General features: G+C 54.6%; 1 protein-coding gene across 3 annotated transcripts in view; it reads left to right on the plus strand.

Moving 5' to 3' along the window:
* The window catches only part of ASB2 (ankyrin repeat and SOCS box containing 2), a 41,382-nt gene that overhangs the window by 1,541 nt on the left and 15,723 nt on the right, over positions 1-24,118 (plus strand). Inside the window, exons 1-5 of one of the 3 annotated variants that reach the window (XM_034993008.1) lie at positions 8,674-8,716; positions 11,128-11,406; positions 18,742-18,831; positions 22,187-22,353; positions 23,170-23,325. In XM_034993008.1, coding sequence (XP_034848899.1) covers positions 11,201-11,406; positions 18,742-18,831; positions 22,187-22,353; positions 23,170-23,325 — 619 coding nt within the window. In that variant the 5' untranslated portion in view covers positions 8,674-8,716; positions 11,128-11,200. Of the gene's footprint in view, positions 1-8,673; positions 8,717-11,127; positions 11,407-18,741; positions 18,832-22,186; positions 22,354-23,169; positions 23,326-24,118 lie in introns of those variants that run through there. The other 2 variants (XM_034993010.1, XM_034993011.1) reach the window with 2 other exon arrangements.

The raw sequence follows: 24,118 nt of genomic DNA on the forward strand, positions 1-24,118 counted from the left end.
TTTCCTCAAGGAAGGAAAACTCAAGGGGCGTGAGGCAGGGGTGGGGACAGCTCTGGGGCCCAGGCAGAGGCAGCTGGGGCCAGCCTAGCAGCCACAGTCCCTGCCCTCTGCAGCGGAGGCCGGGGGCGAGGCGGGGGGGCACGTCCGGGAGGGGGGCAGAATACAGGGATGAGGCAGATGCTCCCGTCCCTTCCAAAACAGTTGGATGGGTCCCGACAGCTGGTGGCGGGCCTGTTTACAGCTCAGCCTCCTCCGGGAGCTGGCATCGGCCCCCACCTGGTGCTGTTCTCATTTGCATCATCCATTCTTGCACAAACAGACCGGCTGTGAGTGCCCGGGATCCTCCGCCCCCGGTGACCTTACAATGAATAACACAGCGATTGATATCCGTGGGCGTTCACGGAGCACTGACTGTGAGCCAGGCACTGGCCCAGGGCTTTAGGTGATTTCTCTTATTGACTCTTCTCAAGGGCATCCTGACTTAGAGGTGATGGTTACTCCCATTTGCCAGATAGGAAAATTGAGTTTCGGAGAGGTTCAGGGTTTTGCCTGGAGCCAGACAGCTAGGGTGTGTTGGAGTCGGGGATCCCATCCTGGCCTCTTGGCCTCTAGTGTCCACATTCAACGCCATGGCCTCCCTGGGGCCCAGCACAGCAGTAAACAGACCCGTCCCTGGCACAGTCGGGGTGTATGTAACAAGGTTCCCGTACATTGTGGACAGGCTAGATCCAAGAGTGTTTTCCCGAAGGAGGCACAAAAATATCTCTGGACCCGCCCAGTGTCCTCCCATTTCTGAGCCACAGAGGCTCAGACTGCCCAGAGGAGATGGTTGTTCCAGGACCGGTTTGTATCGTTTTTATCCTTAGCACCTTCTCTTGGACTAACGAATACCCAGGAATATCAAGGAAGCCTTAAGAGCTTTGCAGCTGAGGGGGAGGTTTCGGAGAGGGGGTGGTGACGTCAAAGTGAACTGACTCCTAGTTTGCTTGATTTTTTAAAGAAAGGGACACAAAGCAGAGGGGTAGACAAAGAGCGAGGAAACGCAGGGCAAGCCAAGAGGTGGAGAAGATTGAAATAAAGGCAGGAGAGGAGGGAAAAAACAGAAAGGAAAAAGATTTTGGTGGGATCCCAATTTAAAGATTTCCAGCCAGCCCTGCGGTTGGGCCCAGGTGAGAGGAGCAGGGCTCGGAGGGCCCTCTTGTCCCCACTGCACCTTCCCACCATGCGGCCTGGAGTTAGAGCTTCCAGAACCTCCTGCTCCCCAGGGGCCACACTCTCCCGGTGCCCAGGACAGGGCTGGGCAAGGCTGCGCTTGGGCTGCAGAGGCTCAGAGCCGCACCAGAAGCCCTGCCCCTCTCACCCCTAACCCAGGCTGCCCACGCCAGTGCAGAGCCCGGCATTCTCTGAGCCTTGGGCAGAAACTGGGTCGGGGCCTGGAATCCGGCACCTAGACCTATAGGTGGCTGAGCCCCGCTGAGGGGCCTGGCTGCCGCAGGAGAAGGACAGGGAGATGGGCCAGGAGGGGTGTGGAGGGCCGGGCTGGGCAGGAGGTGAGAGAAGAGCCCCCCGTTTGGGAGGCTGAGGCAAAGGCTTGCTGCGGGGGTCCCTGGACCGCTGGGAGCGATTCACACAGGTTCAGGTCAGCAAGGCGCACTCACCTCCCCTTCAGATGGAGCCTCAGTCTCCCCGACCCATCCATTGGGCAGAGTCCCACCTGGGTGACCGAGGCCAGTCCCGACCCCTCTTCCGGGGGGCCTCAGCTGCCCCTCCATACGATGGGGAGAGCGCCTGTGTTGGGGGTGGGTTGGTTTAAGTGTGCTACAGGGAGCAGTTCCCCTCAGTAACTTCCAGCAATCCTGGCCCGACCTGGGAAGCCGGACTCGGGCCTGAGGAAAGCCAGGAGCTTGAAACCGGCAGCAAGGGCTCTGGGATTAGCAGAGTTGGGGGGGCCTTCTTAGAATCTTTAGCGTCTGAACAAAAGGCCCGAACTCCCAGCAGCTGTGAGGCCTGTCAGCACCACCCCACAGCAAATACCCACCATGGGGCTTTGACCTGAGCCCCTCCGGGGGTTGGGGAGGAGGCAAGCAAGGTGGCCTGGATTCCACCCCGCATCTCCTCAAGGCTGCTCACCTCTTACCCAGGGCAGAAACTTCCAGAGTGAGTGACCCCTGGCCGCTGCCCTGAATACTCATTGTCAGAGGGTCCAAAGAAAAGAGGGGCAGGCAGGCCCGTTCTCAAGCCACTGTGCCAGTTACAACTCAGTCTTCCCATCCGCACAATGGGAAGAGTCCTACCCCACCCACACCAGGTACTGAGAGGGTCAAAGGGTGCAGTGCATGAAAAAAACCACAAGCACCAGCTGTTTTTATGATTGGGATTTTATTTATTTTTACTTATTTATTTATTTTTAAATTTTATTTATTTATTTGAGAGCGAGAGAGCACGAGCGGGGGAGAGGCAGAGGCAGAGGGAGCAGCAGGCTTCCCGCTGAGCAGGGAGCCCGATGCGGGGCTCAATCCCAGGACCCTAAGATCATGACCTGAGCCGAGGGCAGACGCTCAACTGAGCCACCCAGGCCCGCCCCATGATCGGGATTTTTAAAGCAGTAGGACCCAGAAAGGGGAGAGAACATTTTAATTGTTCACAGCCACAAGCCCTCAAGCTGGAAGAGTTTCCATAGATTTTCCGGGACCCTCTGCAGCCTGGGGGAACAGCAGATCAGAGAGAGAAGTTTTGACAGAAGATATTGAGCACTGCAAGGAGTAGGGTTGAGGACCCTGGGGGCCGAGTCCCCACTTGCAGCTGGCTGTCAGGGTTGCCTGGGGCCGAGGAGAGAGGGGAACTGTTTGAAGGTGGCAGATGGGTGGAGCGCATATTACATATATAGATGTAAGGCAGATGCGCCCGTATCCCCACATGCCCATATACACCAAGTCCTTCTGAACACACACCCTCTGTCTCCAGTGGGACTCCGGGCCTCTCCTCAAACCCACAGAACCACAGGCCCCTGCTGTTAGTTACACGGGGTGAAGACAAGGGTCAAGTCAGACGCGGCAGCCTCTAGTCTCTTCCTTGTCAGTTTTCCCCTGGTGTGCCTCGGTTTCCTCATCTGTAGAATGGGACCAATAGCTTACCACAGATTTATCTCGTGGCTCAAACTAACAACACATGTGAGACCATAAATGAACCACAAGGGAAGGCGGTATGGTGTTTGGCAAACACCCACTGTGATCTGTGGTGACAGACGGGTCTGACGACGGTGCATCGTGTAAGAGCTAAACTGAATGGTCCGTGCTCCCTTCTCACACCTGAGAGTCACATGTGACCCTAACTGGAATACTTACTTGGCACCTACCGCATGGCCGGCACTGGTAAATGAACTAAGTACTCACTAAGTACCCACAACCGTCATTTGTAGGTGGCCCCCTCATTCATAAACTCAAGCCCGGGACTGAGAGGAGAGTGGAGGGGTTGTAACTCCTTCCAAAGCCCGGAGGACAGCAGGTGGTGTGAGCAGGAAGGGAGGAGGGGGCAGGAGGGGCCCTGGGGAGTGGAGGATGTGGAATTAGTGGGCAGAATCCATCCTGCACCCCAGCTGCTTTGGGGAGCGCCTGGAGACCTCCCTCCCTCCCCGGCGCTGACCCCATTACTGGCCCCTGCGCCCACTCAGCAGGGCTCTGCAGGGGTCCCAGGGCCCCCCCAGGACAGCCTGGGGCGGGAGTAACCAGCTCCCCATCGCCCAGCCAGTAGGGGGCAGAGCCAGGGTCGAACCCAGGCAGTGGGACGCCAGCGGCTGCCCCACCTGCCAGGCATGGTAATCTTCTCGATAATAGCTGTGCTTCCAAGGTTGGACTCATTCATTCATTCATTCATTCAGCCAGCATTTCATACATACCTACTGTGTATCTGGCCTTGGGCTATGTCCTGGGGTCATGACACGAATGTGACACAGTCCTGCAATTTAGAAGTTCCTATATTCAGTGGGAGGATAGGTCCAGAGCAGGCTGTTAGAGCAATGGACGGAGCTCAGGATGCCTCTGACATCAGATCGGGGGGCTTCCTGGTGGAGGAGATGCTTGAACTGCATCTGGAAGAATGACTAGCCAGGTGACAGGCAAGAGGGACGGGAAGGTGGGTGAGCAGGGCTCCATCTACAAACAGCCTGAGGACGGAAGGAGATTGTCCAGGCTCACACTCCTCTCCCAGGTCCCCAGCTGAAGGGGAGCCTGGTGTGCCGGAGGATGGCTGTCAGTCCTCCTCCTTGTCCCTTGCCTTCCTGGTCATGCCCCACCATCAGTTTTCCAGTAAGACATTCCAGGAGCCACTCCTCCCACTGTAACCCCCCAAACAGCCCCAGAGACCCCACCCCACGCACAGGAGCCCAGACCTCACTGCCATTTCCCAGGCAGACCCTGGCTGTCAGCCAGCTGGGACTTGTGGGGAGGGAAAGAACTTGGGGAGGGGGGGAGAAGCCACTTTTCCAATGCTAATCCTCAGCACAGCCCTGAAAGAGCCATGTTTCTATGCCCATTTCACAGATGTAGAAACTGAGGCCCAGCTTAGAGGAGCATTGACTACAGATGGACCGGGTACTGCTCTGAGTGCTTTGCATGTGCTAACTCAAAGAATGGTCACAGTCACTGTTGTCCCATTTTACAGATGCCTCCTGGGGGGAGGGTTCCCCTGGAGGCAATGTTTGGGGCACTGCAAAGGGGGTAAGGGAGGAGCCTCTGGAGGCCCCAGGGGTTCCAAGCTGGCCTTGGACTGGCCGCCCTTGAACTCTGCTCCCCCTGCAGGCCCCTCACTTGCCTGGGCAAAGCCTCCGGCTTTCTCTGGGAAAGGGCTATTTTTTTTCTATCCCAATCAGCCTCCCAAAGGGTCCCTTGGGACTGCTGGCTGCCCCCTGCTCTCTCTCTCCGGGACTCAGGCCTAGAAGGTGGCCCAGCCCCAGGCAGAGGCCTCAGAAATCAAGCTAGGCAGCGTGCAGAGGAGGGAGACTGAGGCTGAAAGAAGCAGTTTCTCTCCCAGGATCACCACTCCTCCCTCTCACATGATATAGGCAATCTTACTATGTCCATTTAATAGATGGACAATTTGAGATTCTAGGAGATCACACAGCGAGTAACTGGCAAAGCTGTGGCTTGAACCTGGTCAAGCTGACCCCACGAGCTGCTTTATAACTGCCCCTCAGGCTGAGACCGAACAGCCCCAGCCACCACCCCCAGGAGACGGTCCCCCAACCCCCATGTCCCTGGCAGGCGTGCCTGAGCCCTTGATTCTCACACCAACCCCTCGATAGTACTTACTGGTATCTCCATTTTGCACATGTGGGAACTAAAGATACATGACTTATCCAAGGACCCTCAAAGGCTGAGGATCTCAGCGGGAAAAGCAAGAGACGTCTGGGCTCACAGCAGCGTGGGGAAGTTCGCCTTCTCCAAGGCAGAGACCCTCTCCGTCAGGGTCCCTTCAAGGTCACCACCCCCCTCACCTGTCTGTGTGCACCTTCCTCTGGGACGGCCAACAGCCTGATGTGGGCTCCATGCACAGAAGCAGGTCAGGTGGCCAGGCTGGTTGAGGATGGTGATGTTACCCCTGCCTGCTCAGAGCCCAGGTGTGTGCCAGTTACTTGGATTGTGTTCCTGGAATTCCCAGGAGGAGCACTGGGGCTCCAGATCCCAGTGTTCCAGCCCTCTGTCCTTGTGCAAACCTTTCCCTTCCCCTCCTTGAACCTTAATTGCCTCATCTGTAAAATGGGGAGCAATCACATCGGGGCATCAGGTACTTTCAGAAGGAGTGGCGGTATAGAAGAATTAATGTCAGTTCAACAGGAAAACGTTCCTACTTTCTCAAGCTGTTGTCAGGGCCATGCCATGAAATGACCGTTAGGCAGGAAAGTCTCTGGATGCCGCCAGACCCGCGGAAGAGGGCCTGGTGAGTCTGGAACTGGCTGCAGGAAACTGGCAGGTCCAGGTGACTGCGACCTGGCTCCTCCCACAGGCATCTGGTCAGGGAAGGGGCAAGGTAGCCCGGTGCTGTCCATACGCCTCTGATCAGCCCATGCCAGCCTGCTGGGCCCATGGCTGCCTGGCGGTGAGGGGTGGGAGGGGTTCCTGTCAAATGCTTACTTTACCTCTTATGCAGCCACTGCCCCAGCCACGGATGGCCTCTACAACATGGTGAAGTGGTTTGTCTCACTCCCATTTTTACTGATAAAGGAACTAAGGCCCAACAAGGGGAAGTGATTTAATCAAGGTCACGTAGCTCGTAAGTTCCAAATTGAAACTAGACCGTAGGCTCCCAACATCTGGACCTGAGACCCTTCTACTCCCACCTGGTTCCTTATTTCCCTATGACTAACGCTAAGCCCTTTGCATATGGTAGACCTCTTAAGGTGGCCAGAGGGGACCCTCAGGGACAGAGAGTTTGGGTTTTATATAGCACAAAGATAAACCAAATGTCTCACAGAGTTATAGAGGCTAAAAAACCAGAAGAGCACTTGGAAACCCAAAACTCTCTTTTTGCAAGGGGACAACTGAGGCCCAGAGAGGGATAAGGACTTGGCCAAGGTCACACAGCACTCTAGTGTCAACATGGAGACCATAACCCAGGTCTCTGTCTCTCTCCAGTGTTCTTCCCCTTGCCTCTGGCCTGGAGCAGATGCCCTCAAATGGGGGCACCACAATGGGGGCCCTGGGAAAGCCGAGCGTGTCACCTCTCACTGGGCAGAGCCCACTCCCCACCCTCCTGAAGGCCGGCCTGGGCCCACCCAGACCTCAGGCACAGGGGAGCAGGGAAGGGGGCCTGGGCCAGCTGGGCCCCTACGGGGTGGGAGGGTCAGAGGCTGTGCTCTAGGCCATCCTGACATTTAACAGATGGAAAAATCGAAGCTCAAGAGAGGAAGAGAGGTGCTCATGGTGAGTTGGTACACGAACCGAAGTCTCCTGATTCCCAGTCTTCGGCTCTTTTTACAATAAACAAAACTAATGCTGAAGTTGCTGCAAAAACAAATAACACTCCAATCAGGCACCAAGTGATTCTGAGGTCACGGTGCCCCTTCCCCTCCCCTAGTGTGGAAAACGAGCATGACCGCCTGACGTGTTGCTCTAGAAAAGCGTTCTCAGCCCTGGCTACACACTAAAATTGACAGGGAAGCCTTGAACTCCAGGGAAACCTGGAGGCTTTGAGTCCATCGGTCTAGGGTGAGATCAGGGCCTTGGTATGTTCTCAAGATTCTTGACCAGACCTGAGAATGAGGCATTAAGATGATTCTGACTGCATATAACAGCAAACTCAACCAACACTGGCTTAAACCAGAAGGATCTTCAGTCTCTACCTAATAAGCAGGCCAGGGTGGGTGCACCAGCGTTAGTTCAGCAGATCAACAATATAATAAAAGATCCAGAAGACCTATCATTCACTCTGTCAAACTCATTGTACCAGCACTGTTCCCCTCATGGTTACAAGATGGCTGCCCCTGTGCCAAGCATCCACTCCTCCAAGCTCAAAGCAGGGATGTGGACAAGGAGTGATTCTCTTCACTGCTCTCTCTTTCATTAGGACAGTTGTTCTGCTGTCAGAGAAGATGGGGGAACCGGCTGTTGGGTGGGCGGTCAAGGGGTGCAGTAAACTTTAACCAGCCCTTCTCCTCTCATGGCCTTAGGAAGAGGACCCAGGGTCAAGTCCACACAGGAACTACTGACCACAGCCCAGATGGAGAAGTTGTAGCAGCAGAACACTTCTTGGAAGACGTTCTGGAAGAGGAGGCACTTGCTCTGGGCCTTGAGGAGTGAGGAGGGATTCTGAGAGTGTAGAAAGGGAGGAGACAGGTTGGCACAGGACGAGCAAGAGCACTGGGGTGGGAGCCGCAGGTGGGTTGGGGGAAAAGTGTGTCTTCGCCTTACCTGGAAGATCAGGTGTGCGGAGGTAGAGGCTGAAGGGAGAGTGAGAGCTAGATTTGAAGGGCTGGGAGGCCTGGGCCATGGGTGCAGGTAGAGGAGGGACTTGGTGAGGCCTGCGGTGTGGGGCACGGAGGGGATGATGGGTGGGTGGGGCTGGGACACCACATGAAGGCCACCGCTGGGGTGGGCGGGAGGAAGTCCGGACCTGAGCCCGCCAGAATGGGTGCAGAGAAGCAGACAGAGGGCAGTGATGGATAACCAGGCAGACCGTGGCAGGGCACAGAATCTTCGGTCCCAGACGCCCTCGTGCTGCTAATCCACTGTCTTCACACCCACAGTCTCCTCTAGCTTTGCTTGGAAAGCCCAGATCTGCTTAATAATAACCTTGCCGCTATTTTATAGAGCAAGACTTGCTGCTCTTAGGACTGTTACCAGAATTAGAAGAGTATCTATCAAGGGCTTAGCCTGGTGTCAGGTCGCGCCCCTTGCCCCACCCCCACACAACAGGAGTCCCATCTCTCTCTACTCCTGCTTTATGATTGATCCTTCTCCAAAGTGGTGGTTCCCGGGCACCTGTGGAGCTTTTCAAAGAGGGATAATAGCTGGGCCACACTCCCAGAGATTCTGACTTAATTGGTCTGAGGCGGGGTCCAAGCATCAATACCCTTTAGAACCTATTTTATACACTTTTTAATTATTATTTTTCTTTTTAAAATTCTTCTTCTTCTTTTTATGTAGGCACCACACCCAACGTGGGGCTTGAACTCACAACCCGGAGATCAAGAGTCACTTGCTCTTCTGACAGAGCCAGCCAGGTGCCCCTACCTTTTAAGTAGATGTGTTATTGCAGGATAATGGGCTCACAGAGGAGTGTAGAAATCATACTTGAAGAGGTTCCTGACAAAGGGAGCCAACCAATCATGGAACCACTTAGATCAAGAAAAACAGCGTGACTGGCTTCCCAGAAGTCTCCCTCATGTCTCCTTCCAGTTAGTAACCACCAAAGGTCCACCATAGTTTAGTCTGCCTGGAACTTTACAGAAATGGAATCATGTACATATGTTCTTCATTATCTGACTTCTTTTGCTCACTATGGTTGTGTGAGCTTCATCCTGCAATGAGCAGTGGTACTTTATCTGTTTCACTGGTATATACTACCATGGGAATATACCACAACGCAGTAATCCATTCAAATGCTGATAGACATTTGGGTAGTTTCCACTTGGTTTTATCATGAGTAGCGCTGCAATGAATATTTTTGAACTTGTCTTATGGTGAACACATGTACATGGTTCTCTTGGCCAGGGAGCTAGGAGTGGAATTTTGGGGTCACAGGATGTGTTGGTTCAGCTTTAGCAAACACCGTAAATTTTCCAAAGTGGTTTTACCACTCGACACTCCTACCAGTGGTGGTGAGCGTTCCTGATGCCCTACATCCTCCCCAACACTTGCTAATGCTCATCTTTTCCACTTGAGCCATTCTTTTTTTTGAGAGAGAGAGAGTGTGTGCAAGTGGGGCGGGGGAGGGGCAGAGGGAGAGGGTGAAAGAGAATCTCAGGCAGGCGCCACGCCCAGGCAGGGGCCCAATGCGGGGCTCAGTTTCATGATCCCGAGATCATGACTTGAGCCAAAATCAAGAGTCAGACGCTTAACTGACTGAGCTACCCAGGCGCCCCTCCACTTGAGCTATGCTGTTGGGTAGACAGTAATACTGTATTAGGATCTCAATTTGAGTGTTCTCGCAAACGCTTAGAAAGTCAAGCATCCCTACATTTGGTTATTGGCCACTTGGATATCCTCTTTGTGAAGTGGCTGGCCTAGCCTTTTGGGGGTCAGTTAACTAGAGCCACAAGAATGCTGAGTAGCACAGCACCCCAAATAAGCACTGATTCTCATGATCTGAGTCTGCAGGTCGCTGCAGAGGGGCTGACGTAGGCTTCAGGGTGCTGGGTCTGCTGGGTGGGGCTGCCCCAGGTCGGTTCACTCTGGGGTCTAGCTAACGGGTGGTGCCTCCAGTGGGGAGCTCTTCTCCTGGTGATGCAGAAGGGCAAGCCCCACACCCAAGCCCCTGTTAAGGGGCTGCTTTATCGTGCCCCAACGTTCATTGGCCAGAGCAAGTCACATGGCCAAGCCCACTCTCAGTGGGATAGGGAGGGGGATACCCTGCTGCCAAGGAGAGGGGAGTGAATATTTGCCAAACAAACCAAATTATAGCACTGGTATTTTGGGTATTTTTTAAATGGCCTCATGTGGTTCTCGTGTCCTGCTAGGGCTATGAACCATTGACCTACAGTTACACTGCACGTCAGCCAGTCAAAACAAAAAACAGGCTTAGTTGAGGTTACTTCATTTCCTAAAACCAGTTGATTCAACCAAAGTTCATTTCTCCCTGAGGCACTTTTTTCTAAGGAAGGGAGTCCTTGGAATTCACATGGCAAATTACTGTCATGATTGATTTTAACTAGATCATGCATACTGAAGTGGCAGGCCCATGTCTGATTTATCTCCAACATTCTCAGCCCTAGCACAGCACAGAGATAAGGCGAGATGCTGGCATAGGATCTTGTTGGATAACTGGAAGGAAGGAATGTAAGCACTGTTGTGTAAGCCCCCTGAAGTCAGGGATATTTGTCCCTTGGTATTGTTGTGTCACCAGAGCTTAGAGGAGTGCAGGACACAAAGTAGGCGCTCACTAAGTAATCTCTCGGTTAACGAAGCATGCATGCATGTGTAGACAAGCTGTCTGGAATGGAAAAATGAGTGGTGGATGAGTGGATGGTTGGTTGGGTAGATAGAGGTATGGATGGATGGATGGATGGATGGATGGATGGATGGATGGGGGGGTGAATGGATAAATGGCCAGGTAGGTGGGCAGATAGATCAGGGGATGGATAATGGTTGGATGGATGGATGATCAGGTCACTGGGTAAATGGACAGATGTGGATGGGTAAATGGGTGGATAGTAGACAGGTGGACACATGGGAGAATGAATAAATGGAGAGGAGGGTGAATGATTGGCTGGATAGTGAGAGAGGTGGGTAGATTGGTGAGTAGATGAGTGGATGGATAGATGTGTAGATGAATGGTGGCTGGGTGGTCCAAATGACAACATGAATGGATAAAAACTGATTGTGAGCTTGCCAGAGGAAAGCACAGCATTCTCTGTTGCTAAACATAACTCTTGCAAAACTGTTAGTGACCAGGATGGTTTTGGTCTCCTCACAGGGCTTTCTGATTTGCCACTTCCTCCTCCTCTCAGAGTGTCTCTTCTGGGGGCCAAGGTGAGAGGTGAGAGAGGATGACCACAGAGATCAGCGCTCGGGGCAGACAGCGTGCCATTGGGCATGAGGAATACAGCCTGTATAGCAGCCTGAGTGAGGATGAGCTGGTCCAGATGGCCATCGAGCAGAGCCTGGCTGACAAGACTCGGGGCCCAACCACTGCTGAGGCCACTGCGTCCACGTGTGTCAACCGCCAACCTGCCCATTTCTACCCATGGACCAGGTGAGCGAGGAGAGGCCAACTAGAGCACCTGTAAGGTGCAGCTCCCAAACACTGTTAACCCAAGACCAAAGTCTCCTGGTCTGTGAGGTGCATTTTTACACCTTGATGACTTACATTTGTTATCTAAACCCTTCTGAGCTCTGGTGGTGCCGAGCACTGCGGTAGGTGCTCTACCCACTTCACCTTGTTTAACCCTCTTGAGGACCTTCCAGGAGGCTCTGTGCTATATTCCCATTTTATAGACGAGGAAACTGAAGCTCAGGGCTAGTAACTAGTCGGCGGTTGCACAGCTGGTAGACGGTGTTGCAGAGATTGGAACGATCTGGTTGCAAAGTGCATGGCTTGGCTTTGTACCACTGGCTTTATGTTTGAATGCCGGGGAGCTGATGTTCCGAGTCCAAGCAGAGCTCCCAGTCCCATCTAGGCAGCCTCCCTGGGATAACAGGTCTGAGAAGCAAGTGACATCTGCCCAGCAAAGCCACCCTACCTCCTCGCTCTGGCTCCCGCATCTCAGCGTGACCTCATCATGCCAGTGGCAGGACCACCTAGGGCAGCCCTGTGTTGTGCCCAGAGAAATAGGACGCAAGCCACACCTTCAGTAACATATGCAATTTTGGATATCCTAAGAGCCACGCTAACAAGTAAAGGCAAACAGGTGAAATTAATTTAGGTCTCAAATATTGTTATTTCCACATGTCATCAATATCAAGTCTTTGGAATCCAGTGTGTATTCTGCACTCACAGAACATCTCAGTTCAGACTAGACGCATCTCAACAGCTCACTAGCCACATGTGGCCGGTGGCTACCGTCCTGGACAGCGCAGATCCAGAGGGTACCTTCTGTGTAGGAGGCGGGAGCCCAGAGAGGTAATTAAGCATTGGATCTTAAAATGCTTTTAGAAAGGAAATATATACATCTAAAAATGCTTTTGTTCATCACTGAGTCCAAGTCAAGTATGTATTTGGGGGTGGGTGGCTGAGGGAAGGGAGTTGCTGGATGAGTGTGTTCTGTGGCCTTGGGACCTGGGCCTCAACTCTCATCGTCTCCAGCCACCAGCTGACTTGCTTTGTGGCCTTGGGCAAGTCCCTTAAGCTCTCTCGGCAACACACAGACCATCTCTAATGTCCAGTCCCAGCTGACAGTGATGAAGGTGGGTGGCTGTGCATCCCAGCCCTGTCCCCTGATGATACCCACCGGGCGTTCCCCAAGTGACTTTAACCCTTGCTGAGGCTGGGCCTCCTCTGCCAGGCAGACGGGGCAAAAGCCTGGGATGCCCCACACCGAGGAGCCTCTTCTAAAAGGGAAGGCAGGTAGCCTCCTTGGGCAGCTGGAGGAAGTAGGAAGGCTCCAGGTTACTGAGTTGTCCCTGAGGGGGTCCCATTCTGGAACCCAGCCTGAGAAACAGAAGCGAGGATGCAGAGCCAAGGACTCTTCATGGCCGGTGCTCTGGGAGGCCCTGGTTCCTCTTCTGGCTGCTTCAGCCTCAGTCAGACCACAAGTTCCTCTTTCTCAGGAGGAGATCAGATAGAGAGAAGAGCATCCCCCCCACCCTGGGGCATCTGCAGCCTTCTCCCCAGTGTGGGAGCCTCCCGGGGAGTCCTGGGGACACTTACATTAACACCGAGTTGGGCTCGTGAGATCCGGGTCCTGACCTCTTCCTTCCTTTGGTGGGTGAGGAAGTAGAGACCCAACATGGGATGCAAACACTTACCAGCCTCCTGAGAAAAAAGCTCTCACAGAGAAGGAAAATGACTTACCTAGAGTCGTGCAGCCCTCACCTAAATTCCAGGCACAAGTAATGTAGGGTACGGGGTTCAACGCGCATCTTCTCACTCTGGATGTGAGCTGAAACCTCCCCGATTCAGTTCTGCCCTTCCATCTCTGGAAGAAGATGGGCCCTGCTGGGGGAGCCGATCCCTCCTCCCCCAGATGCACACTGAGGGCTTCCCATATGCCCAGCACACAGCCACTCAATTAATCCTTAAGCCGCGCAACGAGGCCATTTCTGTGCCCGTTTTATGCACGTGCACTCCACGGGGCCAGAAACAGAAGCCATGTCTGCCCCCGGCTCTGAAGTTCAGACACATAACCGGCTCTGCCCATAGTGCAAAGGTCTCTTTCTGTTCCTCTCCCCCCTCCACGTGGAAGTGGGTTTGGGTCTCATTTCAGCCACCTTGTAGCCACAGAGATTGAGGGTCCCCAGCGACAAGAGACACACCAGCTCGTGCTCACGTTCCCAGATGCGGCATTTCAGAAAGTACAGGACCCGATACAGTCCTTTGTCCCTTTTATCCCCACATATCACAGTTTCCATCCAAAGACCCAGAGCAGGTTTAGGAACAGGACATCATACACATCCCAGGGGCCGTCTTAGATTTCATGTCACCTCCTCAGCAAATCCTGCCTGACCACCATCCCAGGTCAGGCAGGTCGCCCCTTTCGCTCTCTTGGCGGGGCAGTTTCCTTCATCACCCCAGCTTACAGTTTCTATGTATTTGTTTTGAGGCCTCACCCATCTTCCTTCCTGTGAAGCTTCCCGTCTACCACACAGCGCTTGGCCCTCGGCAAACACGAAATAGCTCAGTGAGTGAATAATGAGTGAATAAAGGAATGTGAATGAAGAGGCAGCAGAGTAGAGAGGAAAGAGAAGAGGGCCTGGAGGTTTGAGTCCTTCCTCTGTCACTTACTGGCTGTGTGACCTCAGGCAAGTTACTTAACCTTTCTGAGCCCCAACAGGCTTATCCTTAAAGTGGCAACAACAGAACCTTGCCTAGCCCAGCTTGCAGTGTTCTTACGCAAAGCATGTAGAATGCTGGTGCTTCCCTCACGCCCCACAGCTTCAATCGACCTCCCCCTACCTCCTCCCTGAGCACCCTGAGTGCCCACACCATGACTGCCTCTGTTTCATGGACAAGCTTTCGTGTCACTCTAGGAAGGCATTATTTGGCCTCTTGAGAGGGTCCCCAACTATACTATATGAGCTCTTTGGGGACAGGAAGCAGATATTTCTCACTTTTATATCCCTAGTGCCTGGCAAAGAGCCTGGATCACTGTAGGTGCCCAAGAATTGCTTTTAGGCAAATAAATGCATTTTGAAACCAATAAAATGCTCTACAAATATAATTTATTGTTATCTTGTGACCAAAATGGCGGCTGTAGACATAAAGGTCAACTGAGCCTTGGGGATCCTGGACATGAAAGCCAGATCAGCATCCCAGAGGAAATATAATGTGCCCTTCTAAAGCCATTTTTTCCAACTTGCTTCTCTCCCACCACAATGTAAGAGATGAAGCCGGAAACATGCATAGGGATCATCTGCCAAGCCTTGGCCCACTAACAGAGAGCTCCCTGAAAGGCAGACCCAATTTCCCATCCCATGGAGAAGGAGGGTTCATGCAGTCAGGAAATAGGGAGCCCAAGATTGCACTGATGGCGGACCAGCCAGAGTGGGCCCAGAAAGCTGGGTCTTCCCAGTCTTTAAACTTCTGAATTTTTTTAAGGTTACATTTCTAAGAAGACAAAGGAGGAAAGCATGAAGGAGGGACTTGTTTGGGTTGATGTGTGCACAGCTGCAAATAATTCAAGTTGAGCCGCCCACACCTACCATGTTCTTATGATGAGCAAGTTGCCTTCCTGGCACCTGGATGTGAATCAGGCTTACCCTTACCCTCCCCAAGTTTGCTGTCTAACGAGGGTCCCAGATGTACATAATGACCCAACAGGAAGGGCTCAGCAAAGAGGCTTGCCTCAGTTTCAGAGGGACACAGAGCAGGTCGATTCACTTAGTTGAGCAGGTGGGCTGTGCAGGATGAACAGGAGTTCACTAAGCAGGTTAGAGGAAGCAAACCTCTGAGCCTCAGTTTCCTCTTCTGCAAAAGGGAGCCAATTATGTCTCCTTCACAGAGTAGACCAGAGGATGAAAGGAAATGCTTTGTGCCGCGTACCTCTGTCACAAGGCTGGGCACATGGCAAGCACCCAACAAATCCCAGGTGTGGAAGGGGAGCAGAAGTTGCTGCAGTCTGGAATTCACGTTCTCCTCTACATGGGACTCCTCTCTGGCTGGCCCAGAAAGAATGGTTTGGCCAGCAGGTGGGAGGCTGATTCCAGAGACCCGCGGGAATGGGGGTGGAGGTGGCTGGACCACGTGAGCTCTTCCTCTTTTCACCTGGGAGGCCTGGGGGCTGCTTCTCCGGGAATTTGAGGTCCTGCCACGGCACCGCACAAAACCGAGTTTACCATTTGGACTCTTACCCCTTGGAAGGCTTTTGTTTGTTTTGTTTCATTTATTTAAGTGTATCGCGTGTCTGCTGTGTGCCCAGTGCTATACTTGAGTCCTGTATTGCTGTAGGCTTAGCGTGAGGACAGGAGGAGGGGACAAATAGAAGGTGGCAGACGTGGGGCAGACTCTTGTATTCCTTAGCTGTCTCCCCCTTTAAGAGGCCTGCTTGCTTCCGGTGTTCAGCCAGGTCCAGCCCAATTTTATGCCCTTCCTGGGGCTGGCGGCTCACTGAGAAGTTAGGGGGCTTTGTCCTCGTAGCCCCACTCCCCACTGGCACCGAGCTTGACCCGTGTCTGGAGTAGGGGCCAGCTGGACTCCAGGACAGGGCTGTTGGGAGCTGGGTGACAGTGATGCACTCTCAACACCCCCCACCCCGGACCTGCCCGCCCACATGAAGGACCGGAGCCCTACCTGGGCCTCTTCTAGGGCATGACCCGCGCCCACATCCTGCCAGGTTCCTCTCACCTCTGATGACTCAGCCCCGGTGGTTTTCTCTGCTGGGAATGCCCCTGCTCAGGGCCGAGGGGGAGTGGGGCCTGCGGCCTGGACAGGACTAGGATTCGCTCCCCCTCCAGCGTGAGGCCCCACACTCAGGGCTCTGGGCACCTGCCCTACCTGCCCCTAAAGCCAAGTTAACACCCACTGCAGGGCGCCCAGGGGAGACCTTGCTCTGTCCCCACCGCCTATCCTGCGGCCTATGGCTGTCTGTGTCCTTGTTTCCCACCCCATTGGCCTTTGGACATCTGAGATTTGCATCTCAGGCACTAGCACAAGTCTTGGGACACCCCCGCTCCCCCAGCAGGGACTGGGGAGCTCTTGTTGCACGGAACTCGGTCTGTCTGCTTCCTCCTCCGCGAAGCGGGAACAACACAGCCCCTGCCTGCCTCCAGCTGGTGGGGAGGCTGGAAGTGAGGCCATGCCCTGCACGGTGGGGAGGGACATCCCCGTCACCACTGCTGTCTGTCACCCCCCACCCTTGCTGGCACCCTGTTGTTGTTGTTATTTGGCCATTAGAGACAGTCCTGGTTTTAGGGTAGTGTGACGCGTTTTTATGGGTGCTTGTCACCTTGCTAGAAACATCCTAACAACAGTAAGTGACAGGAGGCCACACACATGGGCCATGGCGCGGGTGGCCGGGACCCCAGGATCCTGTGCGGCCTGAGACCCAGGGCTTCGTCAAGACCACGGGATGAGGGACTGCGAGCTGGGCCTGGCCCAGGCTGCCTTCCACCACCCCCAGCACGCTCCCCGTTCCGGGGGGTGGAGAGGGGCCTCGGCGGGGCCAGGATTTGCGCCCCCCTCCCCAGGATGTGGTCTCTTAGATCTGCCTGACACGCAGCTCCCACATGAGCTCATTTCAGCTAAGGCTTCACAGCTACCACAACGGTGAGGAAAACCCCGCTCTGGTCCCCCCTGCGCACCTTGCAAATGGGGAAACCAAGGCACAGTGCGGGGCAGGGGCTTGTTCTAAGTCGCAGGGCCTGTCAGAATGGAGGCCTTCGAGCGGGAGGGAGGATGAAGAGGCAGGAAGACCCCAGGCCTGTGGGGCAGGGCTGGCGTCAGGAGCTCTGCAGACAGACATGTAGGCCTCTGCTCGGCTCACTTCCCAGCTGCAGCTGTGTGTGAGCCCGGGGCCGTGACCCACCTCTCGGGGCCTCAGTTTCCCTGTCTCTAAAGACGGGGACGTTGGCACCCACTCTAGAGGACTAACGAGTGAGCTCACGCAGGTGCTCAGGCTAGTGGTGCTCAGGAGGAGGTTGCTGGTCGCAAGGGGATGGAGAGGGGACAGAGGAAGGCAAGTGCAGGATGAGGATGGTGAAGGGGGCCGGCCTGGGGGGTCCCCCCGCCCCCAGATGGCTGAAGCAAAGGAGAGCATGTTCTTTCCTTCTCTGCTCACTCACCCCTTCCCCCATGCCCCGGCCCTTGCTGAGGGTATCCACAAAATCTGTAAGTTCTGCTCCGTCTTGGAAGAGCATGGGTCCTTGTCAGGGTCACAGTTCTGGCACCTCCAAACACCACTGGTAGCAATGTCCCCCTCAATCCCACGGGGCACCCCTGCAGGGTGCAGGACACCAGGCCAGGCCTGCTGGGGTGTCCGTGGCACCAGGGACTGAGCTGCTACGAGTGTGGTCGGCACGGGCCACAAGCCCCGTCCTCACAGTCACCCCCAACAGTCAGCTATGTGGAGTGGCCACCACAGCTCCTTTCACCCTCCCATCCTCACCAGAGCCCGAGGGGGTGGGAAACTGAGGTTCAGAGAAGCAAAATAATGAGACAATTAACGGTGGATGCGTGCCGAGCAGCCCTGTGCCCGGACGCCAGCTGAGCTCACCGGCTCCAGCCTCCTCGGTCTTCCCACACCGGGCTCTACAGGGAACTAAAGCCCAGAAAAGTTCAACCTGTCTGATGTCCCATGGCCAGGATATGCCAGAGCCTAGATTTGAACCCGTGTCCGTCTGACTCCATGCCCTGGCCGTGACGGCCGTTTGCTCTAACTTCCCTACCGTTCGTTCCTGCCCCTGGGATGGCAGGACCCTCTAACGGGGACCTGGCCAGGTGGGGGTGTGAGTACAGACCTGGTCTGGCTTCCCAGTTATGCTCCCCTGTCCCCCGCACCTCCAAGAACCTCTTGCCCATCCCCGTTAGGACCCAGCCTGGCCGGCCCAGGACTGATCCCCTTTCATCCTGGGACCTGCTGCTGACCCCTTCTCGCATCCTCCCGGGAGAAGAATGTCACCTTGCTTCCTATCTGCCTCCTGCGTGGTTGGCTGGGGAGGGGGCCTGGGGGTGGGGATGAGGTTAACCTCATTGTTGTCTTATATGGTCATTTAAATCTCCCAGGGCTTCCTCCAAGGGCCAAAAATAATCCAGAAACACAGCAGCTGTGTCCAGCACACAGAGAGGACCGGCCATCTGCTTTGGTTCAGAGCCCTGTGTCTGTCCATCAGTCTGTCCCCTCGCTAGCCCTCCATCCCTGATCCTGCCTCCGGCCATGACCCGCTTCTCATATGCAGAGTATTTTTTCCTCTTCCACTCCTGCCCTGCACCCTCCAGGTCGACTGTGCCTCCCGAGAACCCGCCCGCCTCGGCCCCCAAGGGCCTGTTCCAAGGGGTCATGCAGAAATACAAGAACTCCCAGCTGGCGTAAGTGACCCCCGGCCCGGGCCCCGAGACTGCCCAAGTTCACCCTTCCAACTAGGATTAGTGGGGGGTGGGGAGTGGGAAGCAGGCCCGCAGGCCCCAAGAAGGGGGGCATTCCAGAGGGACCTCCCAGGCACACCCCTCCCAGGTGTGTCCCCCTGAGCCCCAGCCGCTCCTGCTAATCTGGGCTTTGCGCTCACAGACTCATCTCCTCAAGGAACTGTCAGCCAGGCCTGTGCCTGTGATTTACACCTTCATGCCCCCGGAGTGGGCCCCGGGGGATGGCGCAGCCCCCTGGGAGACGGCCCCAGGACCCCAGAGGCTCAGAGGAGCTTAGAGCTGAAGCTGATGAGTCAGCCACGCATTCTATTTACCTCAGTTTCCCCCATGCATCACTGTGGGGATATTGGAGCATATCCACAATGCTCACACCCATGGGTTTTGTTTTGCCTCATTGCCTTTATTTGCTCTGTGCCAGGTGGTAAAATCCAGAATTAATCCGAGCTGCAGAAGGGGTTCTGTTTGCCTGGCCCCAGGTTGCTGGGCTAGCTGCGTCCCCCTTCTCTGCTCGCCTGTATTAACCCCAGAAGCAGCTAAAAGCAAAAGAGGGGCCCCATCGCAGGAACCCCTATTTCCTCACTCCAGTTATGTTGCAGAGAGGGGATGAGGCAATTGGCCAGTGTTCTGTGTCTCTTCCCAGCTCTTTTCAAACCCTGCCGCCCCCACTTCCTTGTTGCTGCGGGTGGAATCCTGACAGTCTGGAAAAGGGGGACCCAGGTTCTGCTCTCAGCGCTGCTGCCCCTTCCTGTGTGGCTGCCTGGGAGTCGCTGTCCCTCTCTGAATCTCCCTTCTCTGCGAGACAAGGTTGGAGAGGACAGAGTGGCCTCTTGGGTCCCGTCCAGCTCCTTAGTCTCGGACGGTGTGACACCCCCAGCAGCTTCCCCCACCCTCGGGGCGGGGCTTGGGCTGAACTCACAGAGCTTCAGGGTCTGTGCACCAGAGCTGGATGAGACCCAAGGTGGATAGCAGGTCCCAGGAGTGTTCTCACGCACTGCGCACCAACCCCCCAGGCCACAAAAACAGCCAGCCCTCCGCTCTTCCACTTCAGCCGGGGCCCCACAGGAGACCTTCCGGGGGAGACAGGATACATACCCACTGGGGCTTCTCCTGACACCAGCAGGGGCTGCTCTGGCCGCTTGTAAGAAGACCCCATCAAGGTGGTAGTGATGGCGTTGATGGGGGCTTCAGGGCTTATCTGGTCAGTTACCCATTGTGCTCGCGGGTCTGTAACTTAACCAGCATCTGTGCTCTGAAGCTATTAATAACCAGAGAGGCTGAGAGTCAGGAGGAAGTGCCGCTCACCACGGAGGAAGCAGCTGGGAGGGTAAAGGGGCTGGCTGTGTAGACCCTTGGGGCCTATCCTGGCCCCTGACATGGGTGAGGGCCCTGGGAACAAGACCTGCCTCTAGTCTCACCTCCATCTGGAAAATGGGACCACTTATGTAGAACATTCCCCAGGAGTAGATCTAGGAATCACAGCGGTCCTGGTCCTCACTGATTCCAGGATGGAGGGAAGGGAGCTCAGTGCATGCATGCATGAATGAATGAATGAACAAAGTAGCAAAGAAGTTTTCATTCGCATTAGCCCTGAAATCTTTTTTTGATATTCAGAAGTTTTAATTGCGAAGCCTTCAAATTTATTAATCCTTCAAGTATATAAGTCTTTCAGCAGCTAAATGTTCTGGGGGTGAGGATAAAGGGTGAGGACCAAAGGGGGGGTTGGGAAGACCCAAGAGAGATGCTCGCTGGAAAGAGCCCCCCTCTGAGGGACTCTGGTCTCAGAGCTGCTTGAAGGGCAAACTGGCCCCATAGGTCGAGGTTCTTGGTAAACACTGGAGCACTGTGCTGAAACCTGCTGCAGGGTTAGCTATCCATCCCTTTGGAGATTGGCACTGCATGCCCGCATCCTCGTGATAGAAATGGTCTTGGTGTAACCTTAGATGCAGCCCTGCAAGCCGCAGGGACAGAGGGGTTCCCTAATTCTCTTTTGGCCACCAAGGAGCTCTGTCTAAAAGAGACCCCCGGTTTCCATCTGTGGAAGTGAATGAGCTTGCCATGTTTCAGCCCATTTCTTATAGACATTCCCTGCAGGGTGCCCACTTGGAGCTAAGGGCATGGAAGTGCCCCAGATCTAGGAATGCTCACGGGGGGACCAAACACTGGCAAGGCTTGATCAGAGCCCCCACAGTGACTTTTATAGGCCAGTATGTCCTCCAAATGCTCAAAGGAGGCAATTGTGAAGAATGTTTTGAGCAAGATATTTTATTTCATTTTTTAAAAGATTTTATTTATTTATTTGAGAGAGAGAAAGAGATTATGAGCAGCGGGAGGGGTAGAGGGAGAAGCAGGCTCCCTGCCTGAGCAGGGAGCCCGATGCGGGGCTCGATCCCAGGACCCTGAGATCATGACCTGAGCCGAAGGCAGACACTTAAAGGACTGAGCCACCCAGGTGCCCCTGAGCAAGATATTTTAATAATTCCAAAGAAACAAGCAAAATGTTCATAGGGGGGAGGCCATCATTTTGGAAATAGAAGGAAATAAAAGAAATGAAGGAGTGAAGTAATTGTTGGGGTTCCTAGGTTCTGAATTTTTCCCTCCCTCCCATCCCCCCTTCTTTCCTTCCTTCTTTCCTCCCTCCCTCTCTCCCTTTTCCACTTTCTCTTTTTCTTTCTTTCTTTCCTTCTTTCCTTCCTTTTCTTTCTTTCTTTCTCTTTCTTCCTTCCTTCCTTCCTTCCTTCCTACAAATATTTATTGAGCACTTATTACGGACCAGACACTGAGCTGAGCCCTGAGAGTGAAATCATGAGAGAAGAAAGAAATAAAGAAATAAAGACACTGTTCCTGTCTTCTTGGAACTCAGTCTAGTGGGGGGACAGACAGTAGTCAAACAACCATTCAAAGACTTGTAAAGGCCAGCAGTTACATGAGGGCTTCTGACGAGAGGCAGAGAGAGGCTGACCGGGGCCCCCAGGCTGAGGGTGACAGGCCTGAGGAAGCTGTGATGGATAGCTGACGGACGGATAAGCTGGAGGGCCCAAGGTCAGGGCCAAGGTCGGGGCCGAGTTCCAGGGCACACCCATGTGGGTTAGGAAGGATTACTCTCCTTATTGAGGAGGCCGCTGGCTGCAGGGGGCCTGAGCACCTGTTCCAGACCAGCAGGGGCAAGCAGGACCGAGTGGTCCCACGGCCAGCACTGCCCCCGGCCACCAGTCGTCCTGCTTCTCTGGGAGGCAGGCTGCCCGGCCCCACCTCTGCCCTGCTCTGGTCTTGAGGAGTGACCCGCCCCTTGCTGTCACAGGCCTGTGGACCCCGTGCTGAAGGCCATCAAGGAAGGGGACGAAGAGGCCTTGAAGGCTATGATCAAGGCAGGGAAGAATCTCGCAGAGCCCAACAAGGAAGGCTGGCTGCCACTGCATGAGGCGGCCTATTACGGCCAGCTGAGCTGCCTGAAGGCCCTGCAGCAAGGTGAGGCGGTGGCTCTGGGAGCAGCCAGAGGCGGGAGCAGGACCCAGGGCAGAGGCTCCTTCCTTCTGGAGCTTCGTGTTCTTTGCCCCACAAATCTTGGTGGGGGTGGGGGAGCACGGCAAGGTTATCACCCCCACTGCAGAGTTAAAATCACCAAGCTGGGAGAAGAAAGTGACTTGTCCCCACCCACCCGGCTGCCATCTCTCTAGGCCTCTCGGGACGGGAGAGCCTAATTCCTAGAAAAGGAATGAGGGAGGGCTCACTTTTTGGGAGAGCCACTGCCAGCTTGTTCCAGAATGTTCCAGGGACTGATGTGGTGTGGAAAATACCACAGCTGTGCCTATGCCCTGCCAAGGCCGTCCCCCACAGCTGTGGGAACCTGGGCAAACCCTCTCCAAGCCTCCACGTCCCCCCAAGCCAGATGTATATGGATAATACCTGCAGACAGGAGTTAGCTCTGCCCTGAGGTAGCGTGAACCCCAGACAGCCCACCACCATATGCTAGGGCAGAAACAGCTGTATGAGACAGAGCTTCTGACCCTGGCTGGTGGAAGTTTAAGGGAAGGACAGGGTCATTCAGAGAGGGAGGGGGCTCAACCAGGGAAGGCTTCCCAGAGGAGGCAGCATCTGAGCTGAGTTAATAAGACTGGGAAGCTGAAACAGCCCTGTGAAAGCAACTGAGTCCAGGGCCGAGAGGATGGATGGTAAATTTAGGTGGATGCCACACATGTCTGTCGTTGGAAATTGGGGTTCCCTTTGTGTTGAGGAGGAGGGGGTATCTTCCCCCTTCATGAACTTCCCGTCTGTTTTCCCCAGCATACCCAGGAGTCATTGACCAGCGCACCTTGCAGGAGGAAACGGCCCTTTACCTGGCAACATGCAGGGGACACCTGGACTGCCTCCGATCTCTGCTCCAGGCTGGGGCTGAGCCTGACATCTCCAACAAGTCCCGAGAGACACCGCTCTACAAAGGTGAGCCCCCCAGAGTGGGCTTCTCTGGGGAAGGCTCCAGAGAGTAGGTGGGCAATCGGGAGCCTTGCCCACCCCCCACACACCCCAGCCAGGGGTCTCCTTTGAAGGGGCAGCCTCGTTCAGGTGTATAACTTGTATAATTGAGTTGTTCATTCATGCACCTACTCGGGCCATACATCCCAAGTCCTCCATGGGCCAGGCACACTGAGGAGCGCTAAGGGCCTTAGAAACAAAAGGATATGATCTGTGCCCATGCACTCTCCCGGCCCAGTGGGCACTGACACATAGACAACATAACAGCCAGCTAATGGCAGCAGAGAGCTCAGCATGATGCACGTGGGAGCATGGGGGAGGACTCTAATGCTGGGCATGAGCCCCCACAAAAGGTGGTGCCTGAGCTGAGCTGGAACAGGAGGGAGTTAGCAGCTGAACAAGCAGAGGGAACAGCAGAGGCAGAGGCAAAGAGGTATGAAAGAAAATGTGTACCTCTGGGATGTTTTAAAAACCTGGAAACTCCTAGCTCACTCAATACATCATCCGAGGACATTGGCATCTCTAGCAAATGCCCAGAGTCAAAATCTGAATGATCATAATAGCTGGCATTTACTGAGTGTTTACTATGTGCCAGGTGCTGTTCTTTAACTTAACCCTAATATCCACCTATGTATGAGACAGGCACTACATGGGAGGTATCCCCCATTTTACAGGTGAGGACCCAAGGCACAGAGACATGGAACGAGGCACCCAGGATCTCACATACTCCAGCAAGGGGCAGACCTGGGCTTTAAACTCA

This window comes from Mirounga leonina, unplaced genomic scaffold (genome assembly GCF_011800145.1).
Source record: "Mirounga leonina isolate KUSES-001 unplaced genomic scaffold, KU_Mleo_1.0 Mir_82, whole genome shotgun sequence".
In the NCBI taxonomy this organism is placed as follows: Eukaryota; Metazoa; Chordata; class Mammalia; order Carnivora; family Phocidae; genus Mirounga; species Mirounga leonina.